We start from the raw sequence: 22,489 nt of genomic DNA, 5'->3' as shown, positions 1-22,489 counted from the left end.
ATTTCAGAGGAATATCCTACATCCTCATTGGTGCCCACAGAAACATGCATTGTCTGAAGTAGCTACCTGAACTAGGAGCTGAAATAAGAGGCTTGCAAGGACTTGGTGGATAAAGCCAGTTTTGTGAAAACTGCAGCTTCATTTGTCCTGTGCTGTCACAAAGACACTGTACTATCCACTTCTGGTCTGCTGGTTTAATTACACAACAAAATTGCTTGGGGAAAAAAAGTATGGAGGCCTCAGGTTAATGTCTGGTGTGTGAGGTACACTTTGTGGAGCTCCTTGCTGCTTTTAGGTGTAACTGGGTCATTGTGGGCCAGTAGCTGTTGATGGATGTGATTGTGCAGCTTCAGGATGACTCACAAATAATGTTGTGGGAGGAGATGTAAGCGGATCCACAGATTTTCAGCCTTGTTCTGAAACAATAGTGAAAAAGATTTCGTCCAACCGCACCCCAGACTTTTGCACCACACTGGTGATAAAACTCTTGGATATGTCTGTCAGGTGTTCAGTGAAACCCTCATCAGTCCATTAGAAACAACTTTAGGGCTGCACATCTTGGTTAAGGGAGCAACCACACTTGAAAAGTTCTTACAGAAACGTATGTAATATCCAGCCATCTCTAAAAACCATTGCAATTCCCGATAGCGGTCACTTATGTCTACTGGATGCAACGCTAAAACGTAAATAAAAAGTGTTTATTTCACAGCAGCACATACATTTCTCAAACATTCACGAGTAACAGAAACAAAGTCAATCACAGTGATTTTCTCACGCGGACATGTGGAGATTAAGGTACATTATGTCCAAAAACAATTCAGACGGGCTAAAACCAAGCGACTCCAGAAAATGGGACCCCCTCATCCCAATCATTCCCCAAGCAGTAAAAGTAGATTTTAATGTCTGACGCCGGTGCTCCAAAGCACCCTGCAATTCAGGATGATAGGTGCTGGACACAACATGAAGCACCCCTAGAGCTTTCAGTGCATTGCGAAAGATTTTAAACATGGAATCTGAAGCTGGATTGGTTTTATTTAAACCATTTTTGGCAACTCAAAAGTAGTCAAAAATTGACACATCAGCTTTAAACCCTGGCCAAAAGAAGGATTACACTTTATTTTGATGGTCCCTTTTAGAAATTCAGTTGACTACAATTAGTTTTGCAACTACATGTCAACTAGCAGTGATTAGAGTATTGGTAGAGTATTAACAGACTGTTAGTTAAGGGTTAGGTTTAAGGTAACTATAGAGTTACTTATAGTCAGTAGAATGTCAGTTGGTGGACCATCAAAATAAAGTGTTAGCAGATATTAAGCAGATGGTCTACTAATACTCTAATGACTGCTAGTTGACATGTAACTGCGAAGCTACTTATAGTCGGTAACATGTCTAAAGTGGACCATCAAATTAAAGTGTTACCAAAAGAAGTCTGAATCAAATTTGTTTCATAATGGACATATTTTGCAACCTTAACACTGTTATTGAACTGAACTGAATCAACACTGAACTGACTCAAGCTAAATAATGACACTGTTGTCTTCTGTGAAGCTGAGCTTGAAGTGCCCCTATTATGCCATTTTTAAGGTTGCTAATATTGTTTTATGAGTCTCCTAAAACAGGTTTACATGAATGCAAGGTCAAAAATCACTTTAGTTTTCACAATAGATTTATAGAAATAGATTTAATTTTAAGTAATTTCTAAATGATTCGTAAACGACTCGTGCGAAGCAGTTTGAAGAATCAGTCTCTCTAAATCCCGCCTTTCCGTGAGCCCTCACTGCTGTGATTGGTCAGATGGCGCAGTCCTTTGTGATTGGTCTTTCTCCAGTAAAACCATTACAAAATTCCTTTTTGTAGTGTGCTTTGGGCATTTTTTCCAATAGGATTTAACATCCCACCAATAGAATCCATCACATACCAGTAGACACCATTATAGTTTCCATTAAAACCAATACAATTCCCATTAAATCCATTACATTTTCTATTGTGTTTTGGGCAGGGTTCTATTGTTTTTTTTCAGCAGGGTGATAGCATTGTCATTGTTATAATTTTATATGTGCTTGTGTGGGAACTGTATCAGAATACCAAGCGAAGGTGAAAACCTGCCGCGAAGTATGCCAGGTAGTATAATACGTTTCTGCAATAGTTAGTTTTTGACACCTCTTACAGAGAAATAAGTGTAACATTATGGAATGCTAGCACATAGTTTGCATTACTTGTAAAGTTTTTTCTCTTAAAAACAAGGTCTTTGGTGTTGTTACCTGTTAAAACAACTTCTAATATTTCTGTTATAATTTTCTGGAGAGTAATTGTCATAATTTCCTCCTTAGGATCTAAGACGAATTAACCAGATTCCTGTCCCTCCAATATGCATGGTACACCATCCAGGCTTTGAGCTCAACTGCTTAAATCCATATGCAGAACATCCACAACATAATATAGAAGTGACTACAGACCAATAAGGCACAGATCAATATTTTTAAAATTATTATAACTACTACGTTTCTACATCACTCAAGAAATGATGACATTGAACCTAGTTTTGTTCTGAAATAAAGTTTTATATTTAAAAGTTTGTAAAATAGCAATGTACACATTTACAATTTGGGCATGAATATTAAATATTCTGTATTTGGACTATGCAATTTCGTCATCTGTCGTATCGCAGCTTTGTTAGCTGGTGCTGGGGCTACTTGGGGCGACATGTCCGAGCTGTAATTCTGTCTGTGTTGTAGTCCGGATACGCCAGGAGTTTCCAGACTCGGCTGGTCAGCATGTTGGCTTTCGACCACCTCTTGAGTGAATCTGGAGACACGGCGGGCAACTGTTTCCTACTTTGATGGTCTCTCAAACTCTGAACAAAGGTCTGTGGGAATGGGGATTGTCTTTAACTGATCGACAAATGGAGTGGGGTCGACAATCACCTCCTCGAAAACGAGCCTCAAGAGCTCCTCCACGTAATCTGCCCAAAAAACAAGGACTGTCAAATATGCATATAAATATTTATTGCAATAAACAAAGTTTCCTAACTTACCGTATGTTGGATCTGTTTTCAAAGGCCTTGCAGTGCATTCTCCCTTTTTGGACTTGGGGAAGACCATTTTGAACACGGCCTCTCCTTCTGAGGTTGTGGCTTGTTCTCTGTTTGCATTCTCATTGTGATGCAGTACTGCAAGGTACAGTCTGAAAGAACAACCAGCCTATAAATCATAGCCCCACTTCAAAATGTTTAATAGTTTTTAAAATCGGTAGTACCTGCACAACATTCCCATGAAAGGGAACACTACATTTTTGGGTGTGAAGCGGAGGATCAGGCTGTGGAAAGCCTCTAGTGATGAAGTTTGAAAATGGTGACTCAGCTTCTCCACATCTTTGAGAACCCTCTTGTTGCATAGGACTTTTTCAACCTTGTGGATTGCCAGCGACCCTACATTGTATTGAAAATGTATTATTGTACAATACATGACTATGCAAATGGTGAAATCACAAATTAATTTGGTTATTAATATTGTTGGAGTAATAGCACAGCACTTGTTAGACATTACTCTAACAATAATAGCATAGAATGAACATCTATAGTTACCTAGTTCAAACCATTTCTTCGGATCATTAGATACCCGATCAGGATGTTCACACCTCGGAAAAATAGAATTGTCGTGAACATGCACATTCTGAAGATGGTTCACCACTGAAGTCCACTTGGCCACCTTCTCTGGTCCTGATGTGGATGAAGTAGCGCACCAATAAATATGGTTCCTAATGCTACGCTTCCACCTCGTCAGCAATGCACGGTCCTTGTGTTTTGACAATTTTTGTAACTTCTTAGACAAACCTGATTTACAGAAATTAAGGGATTAGTGCCAAAAAAACCATTCAAAACCCACACTTTATTATTCAGTTGGATAAATAACTGTGGAAGGACGAACACTAACCTTTTTCAAAATGCCACACATCGTAGAATTGTGTTATTTTACGCTCCCTCAGATATTTCTGGATCTGTGGATGACGATCAGTGACAATGTAGTCCACTGCTACACTGTTACACTCCAACAGATCCAGACATCTCTTGAGGCCTTCTTTCTCCATGTAATAACGTCCGCCAACTTCATTGCTCTAGGGATCTTTTGTAGTCTCCCAGAAACAGAAAAACATATATATATATGTTTTTCTGTTCCCATTTGCTCAAATAGCAATAGAAAAACTCCACAGCAGTGTTAAACATCTTAAAAAAGATGAAAAAATAGAGAGAGCTTGCTAACAGCAGTCAGAAGAGAAAACTGTCAAATTTAGTCACTGCCACAGCTGTTGTATTAGAAACACCAAAAATTAGCACAATATTATTGATGAACAACTAGCGCTACTTTACAATGTTGTGACTACATATTTAAAAACCTTTTAAAAAACTTGAATGGGCTATTGAAAATCCTGTATTTGCTGAACAATGATTTGAAAAATAGGGGGGATATGTCCTGATAGTCTTTGGGCCTGAATAAGAAAAGTATTGAAATTTCATAACCTTTTGAACTGAAGTGACAACACACACACATGTTGGGTTTCCATGTTCCATTGATTGCTGTAATAGTTTTTATACTGTACAAACTGCATTTTCTATCCCCTATCTTTGCATCTCTCTCACACACACACACACACACACAAAACTCATGGGGAGCAAAAAAATGGCACTGTTTAATGGGAATGAACATAGATGAGGGGCACTGAGACTCATATTGCAGCAGCATAAATTCAGTGCCACCTGTTGCAAAAAAAAAAAAAGTGTGTTGTTTATAATTTAAAATACCTGGTTTTCGTAGTGAACTCCAAATATAGCTTACTCTAAAATGAATATGTTATGCAAACCCCACATGAACCATCGTTAAGAGGTCAATTTATTATGTCACAAACTGTGTCCACACACAAAAGCAGCTGACGCATCTCTTCCACTGACCTGCATCGACACAGAAGGGCCTCTCGTCTGGAGCGGGTTCCTCTGGGGGAGGGACTTTTACAACATCCGGGCTTTTGTGACGCGCATGACAGCCGTTGTAAAACTCAAGACGACAGTAAATACCAAAGAGAAGCAGACGGTCCGTCAACAAATACATGTATCTGTCAGACACAGAAGAGGGGGTATTCGCCATTTAAAACCTCACAGGGGTCTATACATGTACAAACATGATGTCTCACCATCATTAAATGGTAAGTGAATGTAATTCGTTTTTAAACGGTGTATGATAGCACTATGCTATCGCCACAACTTTAGGCCTCGGTCACCTGTTGTACCAATTCATAAATTGTTTATCCGCTTTAAAATATTTATTATGAAGTAGGAATAATGTTTAATATTTTAAGGGCTTTATGTGACAGTACTTCTACACATTTCAGCAGTTTCAGGTCTCACTGAGTTAGCAGTGCGTGAATCAATTGGACACTAAGTTACGACTGTGTTTCAAAACCTATAGAGATGCCTACATAGACAGCACTTTTGGCCGATGCGGCGTTTCTGGCCGTGCCCTGTGATGCTGTCTAGGTAGGCAGAACTTAGATTAGAGAAAAATTATGAATATAACGTATTTATCGCTGTTGTATCTTATTATGATCTTAACAGTCATTGGCGTCGATGAGCTTTTTATTGAGTCTTAAATGTTAGTGGTGTAGGCAGCTTTAGACATGAAAACAAATCGAGACCCACCACAAATGTAAATGTTGTTTTATGGTTTTGAACTATCGACACCGCTAAAAACTAATGTAGAAACATGTTATTAAAAAAGCTTAATTATTATTATTCTCCATGTAGTTATTACAAGCTTTAGTTTTAAGTTATATTAATGTTCATAACAATGCTTCTGTATTCCCTCACGCATGTTTACTGATGCACTGACATCTCTTTAGTGTGCAGGTGAAACATTGAAATCCAGACAGTTTCACTCTTCCAGCCAGAAGTCTCTTCATCACCACCTTGGCACTTAACATATGTTTTTACATGAAGAGGGGCGAGAAACCCGAGGGATACAGACAAATGCGACCCAAGACGTTCCCTGCAAGCAATTACAGCGGCAATAGTCAACAAATGCTGCAGGAGATCCGAGAGAGCCTGCGGAACCTCTCCCGGCCGCCAGATGCTCTCAAAACCGACGTGAGCGTCGGGAAGGGACCGCCGGACGATCCCAGACAACAAGGGCGCAGCAACAACCCCAGGAACCCCCACCATCACAGAGCACTGCAGGAGATCCGCAGGTCACTCATGCCATTTGCTAATGAAACTACCTCCAGTGGACACGCTTCAGATATCAACAGACACATGCTGCAGGAGCTGCAGGATGCTGGCTTTGATGAGGTAATGGACCTAGTGGAGTTTGGTAGGAAGAGATGTTTGTGTACTCTTTATTTATTTATTTTTTATTTTTTCCCCAAATGCGTCATATCAATCACATGTGCCAGGAATGTTCTCTACTGTCATTTATAATTTCGCTTATTTGAGGAATGACAGAAATGGTATGTTGCCAGACCAGCTCTGGTTGAAGAATCGAGCTCAACGTGTCATACTCAAATGCTCACTAATACTGGGTGTGATGTACATATTTAGTTTTTTTTTTTTTTTTTCAATAAGATTAATTACTCGGCTTTTTCTTTCATGTGGTGGATGTGCATAAAGGCACAAATATAACACCAGAGAATGCCATTGATACCAATCACTGGCAAGTTTTCCAGAGAGCTATGAATAGTAAAACAGTATCACACAAATACACATGAAATTTTCTGGAGCTTATGGTTATCTCTATTAGCAGCTCTGTATGTTTTGTGCAGGTTTTGAAGTCTTTTGCATTTAAATGCCAGTTGATGAGTGCCAACATATTCTATTGATTCTCAGTAGCAGTAAATGAATACATATATGTTTGTACAGGAGATGGTGGTTCGTGCTCTGAAGCAGACGAACAGTCATAGCGTGGAGGCAGCCATAGAGTACATCAGTAGGATGAACTTCCAGGAGCCTGCGAGGGAGCAGATAACAGCCGCTGCAGCCCGGCCTGTCAACACGGCCATAAAACAAGCAGGTAGGTATCCTACAAGAGCCTCTTACATAATTTGACATTCATTCCTTTTGATAGCAACTTAACATGTAGACATTAATTGCTGGAATTGTTTAGGGGTAGCAGTAAGATATTATGGGGTCAAACTATAATAGTTATTTAATAGTTGTTGTCTGGCGCACTTGACCTTAAAAGAGCCTAATTAAACAGAGGCATCTTTAACACTGGCAATATTTAAAAGCACGTTACAATTATATAGCTTGAGATAAGATAGCTTATTCCCTAATAATGTATTAAACAGTTTGTTATCATACAGATTGAAAGCGTGAATGGTCTCTCTCTCCCTCTCTCTCTATTTATGGGTGTGTATTGTACTGTAGCCTATGCGTGCGTGCATGCGGGGGAGGGATGCGATTTTCAAATATTATTTTTGCCTGAAATGCCCATCCCTATTATGTAGGTTATCTAGGTATTCCAGGTATGCTAAAAATTTGCATAATAAATGCTATTCTGGAGTGGACATAGCTGTTGATTAGCTATGGTAGAGTTCCAGGAGGGGGACTGAACACCTCTGAAGTAGAGAATACTGTTTTATCATAAACTCAGGACTAACACCATTACATCAGCATTAGCATAAGCAGGTATTTCATGAAAAGAACAGTATGATGCATAGTAATTATGTGACACAAAGAAATATGTACATGACTGAACAAGGTATGTTGGAAGATACAATACAACTTACTAAAATCTTGTAATAACTCCATCAGTGTTTTAAACTTGGGCAAATGTCAGTAAAACAAATGTTACACATTGTATTTACCTCACAAAAGCCTTTCAGTGTTAATAGCTTGTTACTTAGCTAGGGGGAAAAATAACTCTAGAGATGAGCATTTGGTTAAATATATGCCCTGTATTAGATATTCATTATATTTTTACTTAATCTGTTTCTGCTGTCTTATTTAAAGTATGTTTAAATAAATGTCATGAAAATAATTTTCTGACAGACACCTTTTAAATGAAACATAATATCATTAAAAATAAATGCTGCCTACTGAAATTTAAATATTTGTATATAACTCAGTGGCATATGTTTTATCTAAAAAGAAATAGCAATTGAATTTAATAGTTTGGACTTCTTAATTTTAACCTTTAATATTATAATAATGTACCAACTGACAGGGTTCCCTGTAAAGGTTTTTTTTTTTTTTTTTTTCCTTCTTAAAGGGATAGTTCACCTAAATTGTAAATAAACAGGATTTTCTTCTCTGGTTCCTGTTGTTGATGTATGGATGTTTCCTCTCTAGGTCCATCCCAAATTCCACCGACAGTGTTGCGGCGCCAAAGCTGGAAGGGTTCAAAGGAGTCTCTGGCCCCACAGCGACACAGTGCTCTAATGACTGATGGCATGATTTACCGTCCCAGTAGCCCTGGACCTCAAAGCGACCTCTCACGGCCTGCTACCTTTCCTCAAAATCTTGCCTCTGCAGCCAGCGGTCAACGAGTGAATCCTCCCCTCCCACGGCAGGTGCGTAGCATCACTCCTCCTCCCTCCTCATGGGACTCCAATCCCTCAACCAAGCGGTATTCTGGGAACTTGGATTACCTGGTGCCTCGGCTCTCTCCTGTGCCTCAGGGGCCCCGACCCGATGGCTATATAAACCCTCCGTCCCAGGCGCAGCGAGGGATCAGTCCAGTACCTGTGGGTCGGCAGCCCATCATCATGCAAAACTCCGGGGGCAACAAGTTCACCTTCCCTCCATCTTGGCCCCAGAATGGCAGCATACAAAGCGAGTATGTGGGCATTAATAGCAGTGGCCGCCAGCCACCACCACCTCCGTATCCCATGCACCAGACTAACAGACAGAGTCCCACGGCCCAGCAGATGCAATCCAGCGCACTTGCTTCACCCTCAAATGGAGCCAACCTTCCCCCAAGCATGCTGGTGCCCAACCGCAATAGCCACAACCTTGATATGTACAACCTTGGGGTATTACCCCAGGTCAGACCTCCTGTGCAGCAGCCTCAGACTTCCCCCGGTCACAGCACCAATCAGGACGTTCCTTCGTCATGGCCCCACAGCGTTCCAGGGCGCTCCAACTCCTTCACCAATGCCCAGCCCAGTGGACGTCAGTGCCCGTCTGTGCCCAGCTCTCAACCCTCCGGCACAACCGTCACCACCATTACACAGGCTCCCATTTTGCAGCCGGTAAAGAGTATGCGAGTGCAGAAGCCAGAGCTGCACACGGCCGTGGCCCCTACACACCCACCATGGATGCAGCAGCAGCCTCCGCCCTCTGCTTATCAAGATCCGTCTGCTTCCATAGCTGCCCCCGAAGTCCCGAGCTACCAAGGCCCACCTCCGCCTTACCCTAAACACCTGCTACAGCAGCAGCCTCCACCGGGGTACGACACCAACCCCGGTCCAAAACCCAGCAACAAGGAGGAGGACGGGGTGGACAACGACAATGACACGGACAGCACCTGCTCCAGCGAGCGCGCTGAGGGCTCTGAGGAGCGCGAGAAGAAACAGATCACGACATCTCCCGTGCCGGTGCGGCGTTGTAAACGCGACGAGGAGCGCAAGGGGGAAAGCAGAGTTCCCATGTACTCCCCGCAGGCTTTCAAGTTCTTCATGGAGCAGCATGTGGAGAACATCCTGAAGAACCACCAGCAGAGGATCCGGAGGAAGAAGCAGTTGGAGAGCGAGATGCAGAGGGTTAGCATGCATTTCTTAAATGACACAACCTCTTACGATGTTCTTTGCTTCTCTGCTCTGCTGTTAAAGGGTTAGTTCACCCAAAAATGAAAATTCTGTCATTAATTACTCAGCTGGATGTCATTCCAAACACGCAAGACCTTTGTTCATCTTCAGAACACAAATTAAGATATTTTTGATGAAATCTGAGAGCTTTCTGATCCTGCGTAGACAGTAACGCAACTGCAATATTGCCAGTCCCAGAAATGTAGTAAGGAGATCGGTAAAACATTGGTCTATGTCATAGGTCACTAACAGGCGGACCGCGGTTCGTGTCTGGACCCAGAAGCCGTCCCATCTGGACCCGGACCTACATATCTAGCTTCTGTTTCAACTGGCGCAGCTTTTGTAGTCTTTACGGTAGCGGACTCCGGTCCGAATCAGTGAAAGCTTTTGACATAATGAAATAAACACCAAACGCTAATTTCTAGTACATCAAATTTATATCTAGCAGATCAAGGTCAGCTCTAGAGCCGTTTGGGTGCGGTCGTGCGTGCAGTGATGAGAGCAGAGAGCGCCACTGCGCGCAGACAGATGAAACTTTCAGTGGGTGAAAAGCAATGGCATTTTCAAAAATTAGGAAAGTTGACGGGTCCTTAAAAATCTTAAATGTTACAAGAAAGTCTTAATTATGATTTTATGATTTCTGTTGTCAAAGGCCAATGTGAAAATCAATCCATGTTTTTAAGCAAACACGCAGAGTTGTAAATGTGAACTGGTGGATCAACAAGAAGATAATGTGTTATAAAATGTAAACAATTAAGGCAGTAAAATATATTTATATGTTATTTAATTAATATAATACTTGATTGTTTTTGTGAAAACCTGCATCTGAACAGTAAATCGTGCTTTTTACAGTCATTTAATTTTTTATTTATTTTTATTTTTTTGTGCAGGTCTTAAAAAAAAAAAAGGTCTTTAAAAGTCTTGAATTTAAGCTTAAATATCCTGCAGATACCCTGGCCTGGCAAAAACCATCGATTGTTTTTTATATATAATTGTTCGGACCTCGGCTGGTGGGGAGGGTTCATTACTGGACCTCGAGCCGGTTTAGTTGAAGACCCCTGGTCTATGTGACATCAGTGGCTCAATTTCAATTTTGCGAATCTACGAGAATACTTTTCGTGCGCAAAGAAAACAAAACTAGTGACTTCATTCAACAGTTCTTCTGCCCTGGGAACATTTCAGTTGTGTTACTGTCTATGCAGGATCAGAGAGCTCTCAGATTTCATCAAAAATATCTTAATTTGTGTTCTGAAGATGAACGAAGGTCTTGAGGGTTTGGAATGACACAAGGGTGAGTAATTAATGAAAGAATTTTCATTTTTGGGTGAACTAATGCTTTAATTTCCTATTGACTTTTAACTTTTCCCATCTTTCTTCCATTATTCTTTCCTGCCCTTTTATGCTCCCTTTCTCTTGTCTGTCTGTCTTCTATATCTTTCAGTATGTGGATCTCCTCCGTAAGCCTACTTTCTTTTCTATGTGTGATCAACTGGCTTTCATAGTTTAAAGGTTTCTCCTGGAGTAATCTTCGCTCAAGTGTGGTAACGTAAGACCCTGTCAGTTGGACAGCATGTGTATGTTCCTCAAATATTCTTATGAGCTCCGTTCTAAAGCCTAGTGAGCTGCCTACCAAGACAGCATTTTAAGGTGTCATTGGTACGTTGCAAAGGCTGTTATGAAAATCAGGCAATGTAATACCTCTTTTAGGTTAAGTGTACAGCCAAAATTTTAGGTTGCAGATTTTCCCAGAATGCGACAAATTTTTCCTTAAAAATAAACCAGTGTGCATTAATATTATTATTATTTTTTTATATATACTAACCAGACTATTGTTAGGTTTGCCATTTGCTAATACCAATCCTTACTTAAAATCAAGGCAAGTCTCCTGTGCTCGTTATGTGATGAGTGCTATCTGTACGACACGGAGTTGCTGCCTACGAAGAGCATTTCAGATTGGCTGCTTAAGAAGTTCTGTGATGATTAGGAAAGCTATCTATCTAGATAATAGATTGCAAGGCAGCTCACTGGGTTTTAGGACAAAGCTAAGATCTTGAGGGTTTCCTGCAGCTCTGTAAGTTCACATCTGTGCACATGAGGGGTTTTTCCTGTCTTTTCACATTTTGTGCGCTGATTGTTGTGTGTTGGGTAGTGATGTGTATGAATGGAGCAGAGTTACTACACTTTTACTGGTAGATAAAGTAATATTAGTTTAGACAAAATATTTCAAATAGAAACATGCAGTAGGTGACTGTTTGGGTAGAATTTATTGTATGATAGATAATCTAAATCTGAAGTGTTCTGTGGGTGTATATTTCTTGAAAACCCACCTCAAATCTTGTATTTCATTGTTGCATCAGTGATTTAAGGTTCATTGCTGTCTGGCTTCTTGGCTACTGGCTTTGTTTTGATGTGTTTAAGTTTAGTGTTATGATCATACAATTTTAATAAATTACAACCCAATTTAAGCGAGCAAGATTTCAGGTAAAGGTTCTGCCAGAGGAGAGGCGATAAGAGCATATTAGATGCTTGGGTATTAAAATGCACATGAAATGAAATCCAGATGGCCAGCAAGTGACCCTGCGTATCAGTCATGCTGAAGCATGAGGGAAGCATATTACAGTTGAAATTCTAGCAACATTGCACTGTTTCTGTTTGACATTAAGTATATTTGCATTTCCTAGTTGTGCTAACACAATCTATGTAAAAGTACTGAGGTAGTTTTGATCACTGTAGGAAACCCTGTGCATTGCATGCGTTGCTGTTCAGTGCTGGATGCTGCTGCCTGCCAAAGTTTTGAATATTACATGATTGAATGGCTTGAATGTTTCCTCAAATAATTTCAGAAGTTCATTTAATCTGTGTCTTTGTGTGTTGTGTGAGCGTTAAGCGAGTTTGTATTTAGACCTATGTGTAACATGTGTTGTGTGCTCAGGTGGGACTTTCAAATGACGCACAGGAGCAGATGCGCATGATGCTGTGCCAGAAAGAATCCAACTACATCCGCCTCAAGCGCCAAAATGGACAAATCCATGTTCGAGAAGATCAAGACTTTGGGAATCGGGGCGTTTGGAGAAGTGTGTTTGGCTCGGAAAGTGGACACGGGAGCGCTGTATGCCATGAAGACCCTCCGTAAAAAAGATGTCCTGTTGCGGAACCAGGTGGCCCATGTGAAAGCTGAGCGGGATATTCTCGCTGAAGCTGATAATGAGTGGGTCGTCCGCTTGTACTACTCGTTTCAGGATAAAGATAACTTGTATTTTGTGATGGACTACATCCCTGGCGGGGACATGATGAGTCTTTTGATCAGAATGGGCATTTTCCAAGAGGGCTTGGCTCAGTTTTACATCGCAGAGCTGACATGTGCTGTGGAAAGCGTCCACAAAATGGGTTTCATCCATCGAGACATCAAACCTGACAACATCCTAATTGATCGTGATGGACATATTAAACTGACAGACTTTGGCCTGTGCACTGGCTTCCGATGGACTCACGACTCCAAATACTACCAAAGCGGTGAGCCTAGCAAACAACTCAAAGACCAAAATATATCTATGCTAAATTGACCCCATTATTTTGTGCTATTATGTATAGCAAAAAAATGTAAGATTTGAAAAAGAACTGTGAAAATTTGGATTTGTGAAGATGCTCCAACTTCTCGGTCAAAAAGCCTCCTCAACAGTGAGTTTTGGTGGGGAGTTGTCATCTACAAACCAAACAGTCACTTTTCACCATCACCTAAATGTAACATTGTTAAAATGAATGGATCCTGGATGTACTGTTGAATGAAACCTATTGGAGAATTGATAAAGGACTTTGGTTTAACTTTTTCTAAGGTGTTCAACTTTTTCTCTCGGTGTCTTGTCTTGTCAGGTGATCATGTGCGTCAGGACAGTATGGACTTCAGTAAGGACTGGGAAGACAGTGCTAACTGTCGCTGTGGAGACCGATTGAAGCCACTGGAGCGCAGAGCCGCTAGACAACATCAGCGCTGCTTGGCACATTCATTGGTGGGCACTCCCAATTACATCGCCCCTGAGGTTCTGCTGCGCACAGGTATGTCTGTGTGTGTGTGTGTAGTAGCACCTATTCCTGAACAATAATAAACTTCATTTATCAAGCACTTTTCATACACTTACAAAGATTGCTTGACAAAGAAATACGTTTCATGCAAGTTCACACACAAATAAATACATAAATATTCTCGCCCACATTTCATTCAAAACCAGTCACATGTTCGTGACTGAGACGTCATTCATGTTCATTGCATCTTGTTTTCTGTACATTGAAACAAATTAAATAATCAAATGAGCATTTCAACATTTTAAGGCTGTTCTTCTCTAGTCGGAAAACAAAAGACAATATCAAACTACAAAACAATCTCATCAGTTTAGTACAGTTGAGCAGGAAGAATGAAGGCACAGTTATACTCTGTCCATTCTCTTTAATTATCAGTATTCATTATGGTCTCGTCTGTATTTGTATTAATGCTGTTGTTTGTGTGATGGAAGATGTGTATCTAAACAGTGCTGATTCACTTATGCAGTACTAGAGTAGATGTGTCAGTAAAAAGCTTAAACACACTCGGATGTAGACTGTGATGCACTCACAAGTAAATTTGAATGCACCACAGTGTTTTGTGCAGAAACCACTCTCATGTTGGCTCCGTGTGTTGCTGTGTTTTGCACTCTCATTTATGGGGCAGCAGAGCAATTGGATGGAAATCAATTGCGCATTTCAAATTCCTGACATCAGATTACAGTAACTGGTTTATTTGCACATATATATTTAAAACTGGAATTATGTCCATTTTTGCAAAAGGCTTGTGTAGGGTTGCCAGGTTTTCGGAAACAAAGCCTGCCCAGTTGCCACTCAAAACTAGCCCAATTGCATTTTGAGGGGGTCCCCCGGTAAAAATCATGTTCTGGGGTGTAAAATACACACATTTTGGTGGATTCCCCTGATACAATTCACATTCCAGGGGCTAAATATCACATTATTAAGGTCGCTTCAACCCGCGGACATGGAAAAACAACTTGCGGCAACAGTGTTAAAGTAGCCCAATTCACTTGGCAACACTGGGCTTGTGGTACAATTGGTTTTGTTGATTTATAATGGTGGCACACATGCACTATTGTTCTGGGTGATCAAGTTTTGAACTAGTTTCTGAGTCACGTTGCTCGTTTGCAGTTTAAACTGTGTTGTAAGGTACAACAGAACTTTCCACTGCTGTAATCCCTGAGATTTCATAACCCTATAAATTCATTAAATTGGTGTGATTGGTTTGTTTTATTTACTTGTTTTCTTAATCCTAGGTTACACGCAGCTCTGTGATTGGTGGAGTGTGGGTGTTATCCTCTATGAGATGGTAGTCGGTCAGCCTCCTTTTCTGGCAACAGCTCCTCTTGAGACCCAGATGAAGGTGAGAATATATGTTGGTCCTTATAGGTGGATATGTGTTTGGTCTCATGTTGTAACGCATACAGTGGTGGCCAAAATGATTAGAACACCTGACAGATCTGAAAATACTGACTTTTGTACCTCCAAAACATGATTTCATTTGATAATGTTCATAAAACATGCAGATGGTTGCTCTGAGCACAACAAATATCAGATGAAGTGAGTCGTACTGTTTTTATCCAATTTTAACTTTAATATTTGGTATGTCCACCTTTTGCAGCAATTACAGCGGCATAGTCAATATGTCATAATAAGTCATAGTGTCAATATGTTTCCTGAGAACTTCAACACTAATGTCATCCCATGCCTTCTGCAACTCGAGCCAAAGGCTTTCCTTTGAATGTACAATAGATCAGTCCATTTTATTTTCCAACTCGCCCCAAATTTGCTCGATGGGATTGAGTCCATCACTTTCAGTGTTCCAGCAGATTCCTTCCATCGCAGGTAGTTGGTTTTATGGGTATTGTAATGGCCAATTCAACAAAAACAAATAATTAAATATGTTCTAAAAATTTTGGCCACCACTGTATGCAGCATTAATGAGCGTAGTCGACACTGGGCCAAGTAAAGTGCAGTTATCAGCTCTGTTAGCTACACACAGAGTTGAATCATCTTGCTGTGTGTTTGTGTCCGTCTCAGGTGATAAACTGGCAGACGGCTCTACACATCCCCCTGCAGGCCAAGCTGAGTCCGGAGGCCACCGACCTGATCCTGAAGCTCTGCCGTGGCCCGGAAGACCGGCTTGGGAAAAACGGAGCCGATGAGATTAAAGCCCATCCCTTCTTCAAAAGCATCGACTTCTCCACAGACCTGCGGCAGCAACACCATGCGCCTTACATCCCCAAAATCACACACTGCACTGACACCTCTAACTTTGACCCCGTTGACCCCGACAAACTCTGGAGCGACGATGCTGACGGCAACCATAACGACACACTCAACCGCTGGTTCAAGAACGGCAAGCACCCGGAGCACGCCTTCTACGAGTTCACCTTCCGCCGCTTCTTCGATGATAACGGCCACCCGTACAGCTGTCCCAAGCCCATCGAGTGCGAGGATTATGACGGGGAGGAGGACGAGCCGGTCAACCCGTCGAAGGGCTTGGGGCCAGAACAGGGGCGGGATTTAGTCTATGTTTAATGTGAATGTGTGTGTTCGGGTGGAAACTAACCCAGGAATCAAAAGAAACCAACCAGAAATTATATTTTGCATGAGCATAAATAAAGCCAGCCTGTAATGTAGGACCATTCATATCAGCAATTTGAGTTCATTTCAAACCTCAATTTCTCATTACTGTAATGCAAACAAATATATTTAATAATGATAATTGACGATTGTACATCATGGTAGTATTTTTATTTATTTTTCGCTGCCTTTATGCTGATGTGAAAAAATGACGCATGACTTTGTCATTTTTTTATGTCATTAAAATGATTACAGTAAAGCAAATCGCCATTTAAAACAGCGCAAATGACAAATTCAGAAGTAAAACATTTGAACGTAACAGGAATTTTGAGGGAAAATGCCTTTAATTCTCAGGAACATAGCAACAATTTGAAATGCTCTAAAAATGGGCTTGATTTTTAATATGCAAAATATAATTTCTTCTTTCTTTTGATTTGTGGGTAACATCGGGGCATATTTTCACAAGACGGACCTGTGTAGGATGTGAGTGTGTTTTTATATGTTTGTGTGTTTGTTTTCTCTCTTCCATCTTTGGTGGTGACTGGTGGAGTCTGCCTTGACACTTTGTGCTGTATTTATTATTTTTCGTTCAGGATGCACTTGTCTGGTGCCTTTTAAACAACCGAGAATCTGATGATGCAGTGGAGCTCTGTATTTTTACTCCTCTTTAATTTATTTAAAGACTTTTTTAATGGTAGCTGAAACGAGTCGAGTATTTTCTTCCTGAAATGATGATTTTATTTATGATTGTGTGGATTTGTTTCTCATTCTGAGCGGCACAGGGCACTAGACTGCACAGGGACTTCGATTTTACACTTTCTTTCACCAAAACTATGAGGGAGCTCATCGTGTGTGCTGGTAAATTTAGCCGACCGTTCGTTATATAAGTTCCCAAGAAAAAAAAACATTGTAAATTGTTGCTCTGTGTATTTTTTTTTATTTATACACACAGAATTTGTATATATAAGTTATGCAGTGTAAATTAGCCTAGTACTTTACTCCCTTTTCGTAGTCCCGAAGGTTTAGGAAAGAAACCATGGGCTAGATCCTGTTCTGTTCCACAAAACACTACAGTACATATCACTACAGATCCTGAGCAAAACACTTTTGAGAACCCCTGCTCTGGTTTCTCTCCTTGTTACGAAGAGATTTTGCTGTGTCACTACCAAAGCCTTCTGTTTTCTGCAAGAACGGTCTCCTGGCGTCATTGTTTTAGTATTTTATTTTTCTGAAATCTCTCTAATATCCTGTGCATCTCACAATGTAATAAGGAAATCCTTTTCTTGATTAAGCTGGTGGTCTTATTCCCAGGAAAAGCATCTGTAGCTACTTTGAGTGTAAATTTGCCTTGAATGGGAGAAAGGATGGGGTGGCAATAAATAAAAGGTCTTAAGCACAAACCACATTCTTCAGTGTCTGGTGTTTTTGTGAAATTATACATGCATATTCTTTTAATGCAGGACACATAAATGTGTGTGAAGTTGCTATGAAATCAAAATTGACATTTATTTTAATGGAATGTTGCTGTGCTTATAATAACTGATTTATCAGTGCACATTATTATATATTTTTTTTTCTGTAGTATGTAAAGATTGGTTTATGGCAATGATGGAATGATACGATAAAATCTCGGCTAAGAATTTGACATTCTTAATAGCTTTATGCAACATTTAGAACAATATATACACACACCATTGAAACCTTCAGTTTTGTGTGTAAATGGTAGACTGAGTATACACGCATTCAAAGAATACATTTTGACATGAAAGATATTCTGTTATGCTCATAGGAAAGCTGACTCCTGCATGCTTGAGGACTCAGTCATTAGAATAAGATCATTTTTAGATAAAAAGCTGTTTCATAACAACTAATTATTTTAACACACAAAAAAAAAAGGATATAATGTTTTGGAAAAAAATATATATATATATATATATATATATACAGTGGGTACGGAAAGTATTCAGACCCCCTTAAATTTTTCACTCTTTGTTATATTGCAGCCATTTGCTAAAATCATTTGTTCATTTTTTTGCCTCATTAATATACACACAGCACCCCATATTGACAGAAAAACACAGAATTGTTGACATTTTTGCAGATTTATTAAAAAAGAAAAACTGAAATATCACGTGGTCCTAAGTATTCAGACCCTTTGCTGTGACACTCATATATTTAACTCAGGTGCTGTCCATTTCTTCTGATCATCCTTGAGATGGTTCTACACCTTCATTTGAGTCCAGCTGTGTTTAATTATACTGATTGGACTTGATTAGGACTTTATTATAAAATAATAAAGGAGTGGCTTCAAAACAACTCCGTGACTGTTCTTGAATGGCCCAGCCAGAGCCCTGACTTAAACCCAATTGAGCATCTCTGGAGAGACCGAAAAATGGCTGTCCACCAACGTTTACCATCCAACCTGACAGAACTGGAGAGGGTCTGCAAGGAGGAATGGCAGAGGATCCCCAAATCCAGGTGTGAAAAACTTGTTGCATCTTTCCCAAAAACACTCATGGCTGTATTAGATCAAAAGGGTGCTTCTACTAAATACTGAGCAAAGGGTCTGAATACTTAGGAAAAATGTCAACAATTCTGTGTTTTTCTGTCAATATGGGGTGCTGTGTGTACATTAATGAGTAAAAACAATGAACTTAAATGATTTTAGCAAATGGCTGCAATATAACAAAGAGTGAAAAATTTAAGGGGGTCTGAATACTTTCAGTACCCACTGTATATATACATATATATTTGAGTGTAAGCATAGAACTTGAGTAAAATGAATAGGGAAAAAAAAGCTTAAATGTAGTACTTATTAATAAGCAAAATACATTATGTTGCTTAAATTATATATTGAGCTTAACCACTTAAGTGCATTAATAATAAATAGGTTCTAGTCCAGAAAGGTTTTTTGAGATGAGATGAAGAATGCGAGTGTGAGGAGATCATGTATGCTACATCAATTCAAATCACTCAGATCTCTTTGTATTGAATTATTGAAACCAACACAAATTTTGTAAGAAACAAATTGAAAGTTTTAGTCATTAGATTTGTATAGAAAAATACAAACCTGGTTGCATAAATATGCACACCCTTTTATAAGACATGGTACTCTGTTTGAAATGAACAAATTACACCAGTACTTAAGTATTTGCAATATAGTGTAAGATAAGATAGTCATTGTGAGCTTTTATGAAAATTATAATATAGATACAGTTAGAAATTATTCAAGTAGCTGGCGATATGCAACATAGGTAGTCAATCCGCCATAAAATACAGAAGAAGAAGATTGCGACGTCACCGGTTCTGACCAATAAAAAACAACAACAGCTCTGGAGAGCTCCGCCCCTTTGTTATTCAACATGGCAGTGTCCCGATTACCAGCAGCAGCTCTGAGCCTCAAACAGGTAAAAAACACTTACCACGACGCCTTTAAAATCTGAACGGCTCTGTAGATTACGATGAATTCCAACAACGATGTTAAGGGCGCGGTCTTGCCTTGAACGCAGCGGATAAAGACATCTGTCTTTTGAGTTAATACATCGTCCAACAGTTGAGAATGCGCCGTGTGTGAAGGGCCACACGCAGATGCTGTAGTTGAGCGTGTTTTCATGTGGTGTTGTGGTCAGTTTTTGCAGAGACAGAAGGTTCTGGGGGTTTACAGAGATCTGCTCCGAACCATCCGCAAAATACCGGCCGAGTCTGACCGCAGATATTTAAGAGATTGGGCCAGAGAAGAGTTCAAGAGGAACAAGAGTGAAACGGACCAGGTGGGATCTTCCTGTTCAACTTCGCAACTTAGAAATGTAGCGTTGTATCACAGTGGATGCTCTGCAGTGAATGGGTGCCGTCAGAATGAGAGTCCAAACAGCTGATAAAAACATCACACAGTATAGACTTCGTATTTTAACCTTAAGCAATGCTTCAAGGTTAAAAACTCCTTAATGATGGATTTGTTTCTTACAAACGCACAGCTTTTGGCTTCTCCAGATGTTAACTGATGGACTGGAGTGGTGTGGATTATTGTGATGTTTTTATCAGCTGTTTGGACTCATTCTGACGGCACCCATTCACTGCAGAGCAAGTGATGCAATGCTACATTTCTCTGAATCTGTTCCATGAAGAAACAAACGTATCTTATATTTTGGGTGGCCTGAGGATGAATACATTTTCAGCAAATATTTGTTTTTTGGTGAACTGTATAGATGTGCCCTCATCCCAGAACCCAGCACTCTAACGACGTGTACATTTACAGAAGTGCATGAAGAAAATGACCTTAAATTTTAATTGCAGAGAAACTGAACAGTGAACTCCGTTTAAAAGTGCAGTCGCATTTGAGTTCTTGCTGACAAAATCCAGTAATTTCAATAGGAATCGGCACGATCAGTTTCATGCGAGTAACGCAATTTTGGTGCATTTTCACCAGCTGAAGGCAGCTTGGATTAAATGTGACTTTGTTGTGAGCTGTACTTCATGCATGGCTACGGGATTGACCATAAACGGTAGATCTTTTTTTGGAGGTCAGTGAGTCTCTGAGCAGTTTGTTTCTAGTAGGTGATCTTACTCTGCCACAGTATCCAGCTGTGTTAGGCAGTAAATCACACTTTCTCTAGTCACTGCACTGCTTTGCTTCTCAGTTGCGTAAAGTTTGTCATATCGCCAACAGTCACTGACTGTTGCGATGTAGTTGGAAATTGCCAGCTCTCATATAAAATGAATGAGGTTAGTTTGCTTTGTCAGAGCTAATGTCTGACGGTTTGGGCCCTACTTACAATGTTCCCCATTTACATGCACTGTAAATTTTGTATGGTTTTCCTCCTCAGGATGTGATTCGCATGATGATCACTCAAGCGCACAATCATCTGGAGGATCTGAGAAAATCTCTGGCGTTGGCTGGATGCTGAACGTCGACGGATCCCGCTGGCGTCCAATTCAGAGTTTATCTGGAAATCAAACTGAAACGTTCACCATTTATTAAAAGGATGGTTCAGACAGAAATGAATATTCTGTCATCAGTTACTCGCCCTCATGTCATTCCAGACACTTAAGACTTTCACTCATCTGACTTTTGATTCATCGAAGTACAAAGATGTTTGTAATAATCTCCTTTTTTCCCTATTAGAAGTACACTCATCCAAAACATTCACTCTTTAACAAGTATGAAACGACTTCTATATGAATCGGGTGGTTCATAATCTTCTGAAGAGGCACGATCCACTTTATATGATGAACAGATTTAATTTAGGCTTTCATTTGCATATAAACATTGATCAACTCGCAAACATAGAGGGCATGAAATATGGTGAACGCAAAAACTAATATCTCGTTGTACTCCAGAACAAACCTCACTGGTTTTCGTGCATTAATAAAGCAATTTGAGCTTTCGCTTACTGTATTTGTTGTGCTTTATGTATGTGTGTTGATCAGTGTTTATATGGCAATAAAAGCATAAATTGAATCTGTTTAAGAACGTATAAAGGCACTGTGTGTGTTCAGAAAACGTTGTCTTGTCTGTATTAATGTTTTAAAGTGTCAGTGTTATGGGTGTCATTAAAATATCTTAATTTGTGTTTTTGAAGATGAACAAAAGTCTTGTGAGTTTGGAACGACACGAGTGACTAACTGATGACAATTATCATTTTTGGGTGAACTGAAAAAAAGTACACTATAATGTGAAAGGATGTGGCATTTTGTGTATATAAATGTATAATATTTGAGTGCTCATTCTTTTACTTTGCCAAATATTAATAAAAAGCCAAATACATTCACTTCTGGGTCATAATTACTTGGTGTGTCGTTGAAATATCACATAATGTCACAACAAACACTCCTGTGGCTGACATCTGCATGTAGCGTTTGCAAAATAATGCAGAAAATAAATGATAAACACCAATAAACGTTCCACATAGATCCAAAACCATGAAAAATACCTGTCGGGGCAGAAAAATGTGGAACAACTGTAAATCTGTGCAAACTGGCCATGTCCCCCAAACAACCTGACGAACCCAGACACCTCGAGGACATTACAGTCCGCCAGAAGCAGAGCGCAACATCACGA

General features: G+C 40.0%; 3 protein-coding genes across 3 annotated transcripts; 2 read left to right on the top strand and 1 right to left on the bottom strand.

Moving 5' to 3' along the window:
* Window positions 1-2,426: 2,426 nt before the first annotated feature.
* On the bottom strand, window positions 2,427-4,966 carry LOC131527232 (uncharacterized). The gene is made up of 6 exons (XM_058756179.1): window positions 4,946-4,966; window positions 3,933-4,131; window positions 3,584-3,832; window positions 3,256-3,427; window positions 3,035-3,183; window positions 2,427-2,962 (listed from the first exon to the last, which is right to left on the bottom strand). The coding sequence occupies exons 2-6, from the start codon at window positions 4,084-4,086 to the stop codon at window positions 2,832-2,834; spliced, it is 855 nt and encodes a 284-aa protein (XP_058612162.1). The 5' UTR covers window positions 4,087-4,131; window positions 4,946-4,966; the 3' UTR covers window positions 2,427-2,831.
* A 40-nt stretch (window positions 4,967-5,006) lies between these two features.
* On the top strand, window positions 5,007-17,836 carry lats1 (large tumor suppressor kinase 1). The gene is given in 9 exon segments (XM_058756177.1): window positions 5,007-5,196; window positions 5,897-6,334; window positions 6,902-7,052; window positions 8,333-9,744; window positions 12,722-12,801; window positions 12,803-13,302; window positions 13,660-13,842; window positions 15,102-15,208; window positions 15,886-17,836. Coding segments are annotated over 8 exon segments (3,288 nt in total). The 5' UTR covers window positions 5,007-5,196; window positions 5,897-5,980; the 3' UTR covers window positions 16,387-17,836.
* A 1,938-nt stretch (window positions 17,837-19,774) lies between these two features.
* lyrm2 (LYR motif containing 2) lies at window positions 19,775-22,185 on the top strand. Its single transcript, XM_058756052.1, has 3 exons — window positions 19,775-19,838; window positions 20,061-20,201; window positions 21,255-22,185. Exons 1-3 carry the CDS (start codon window positions 19,794-19,796, stop codon window positions 21,333-21,335), a joined length of 267 nt encoding a protein of 88 aa, XP_058612035.1. The 5' UTR covers window positions 19,775-19,793; the 3' UTR covers window positions 21,336-22,185.
* The last annotated feature ends 304 nt before the right edge of the window (window positions 22,186-22,489 follow it).

The sequence above is a fragment of the Onychostoma macrolepis genome, chromosome 20 (assembly GCF_012432095.1).
Source record: "Onychostoma macrolepis isolate SWU-2019 chromosome 20, ASM1243209v1, whole genome shotgun sequence".
NCBI lineage: Eukaryota > Metazoa > Chordata > Actinopteri > Cypriniformes > Cyprinidae > Onychostoma > Onychostoma macrolepis.
The sequence above is the reverse complement of the archived record's forward strand: the minus strand, read 5'-3'. Positions and strand labels throughout refer to the sequence as shown.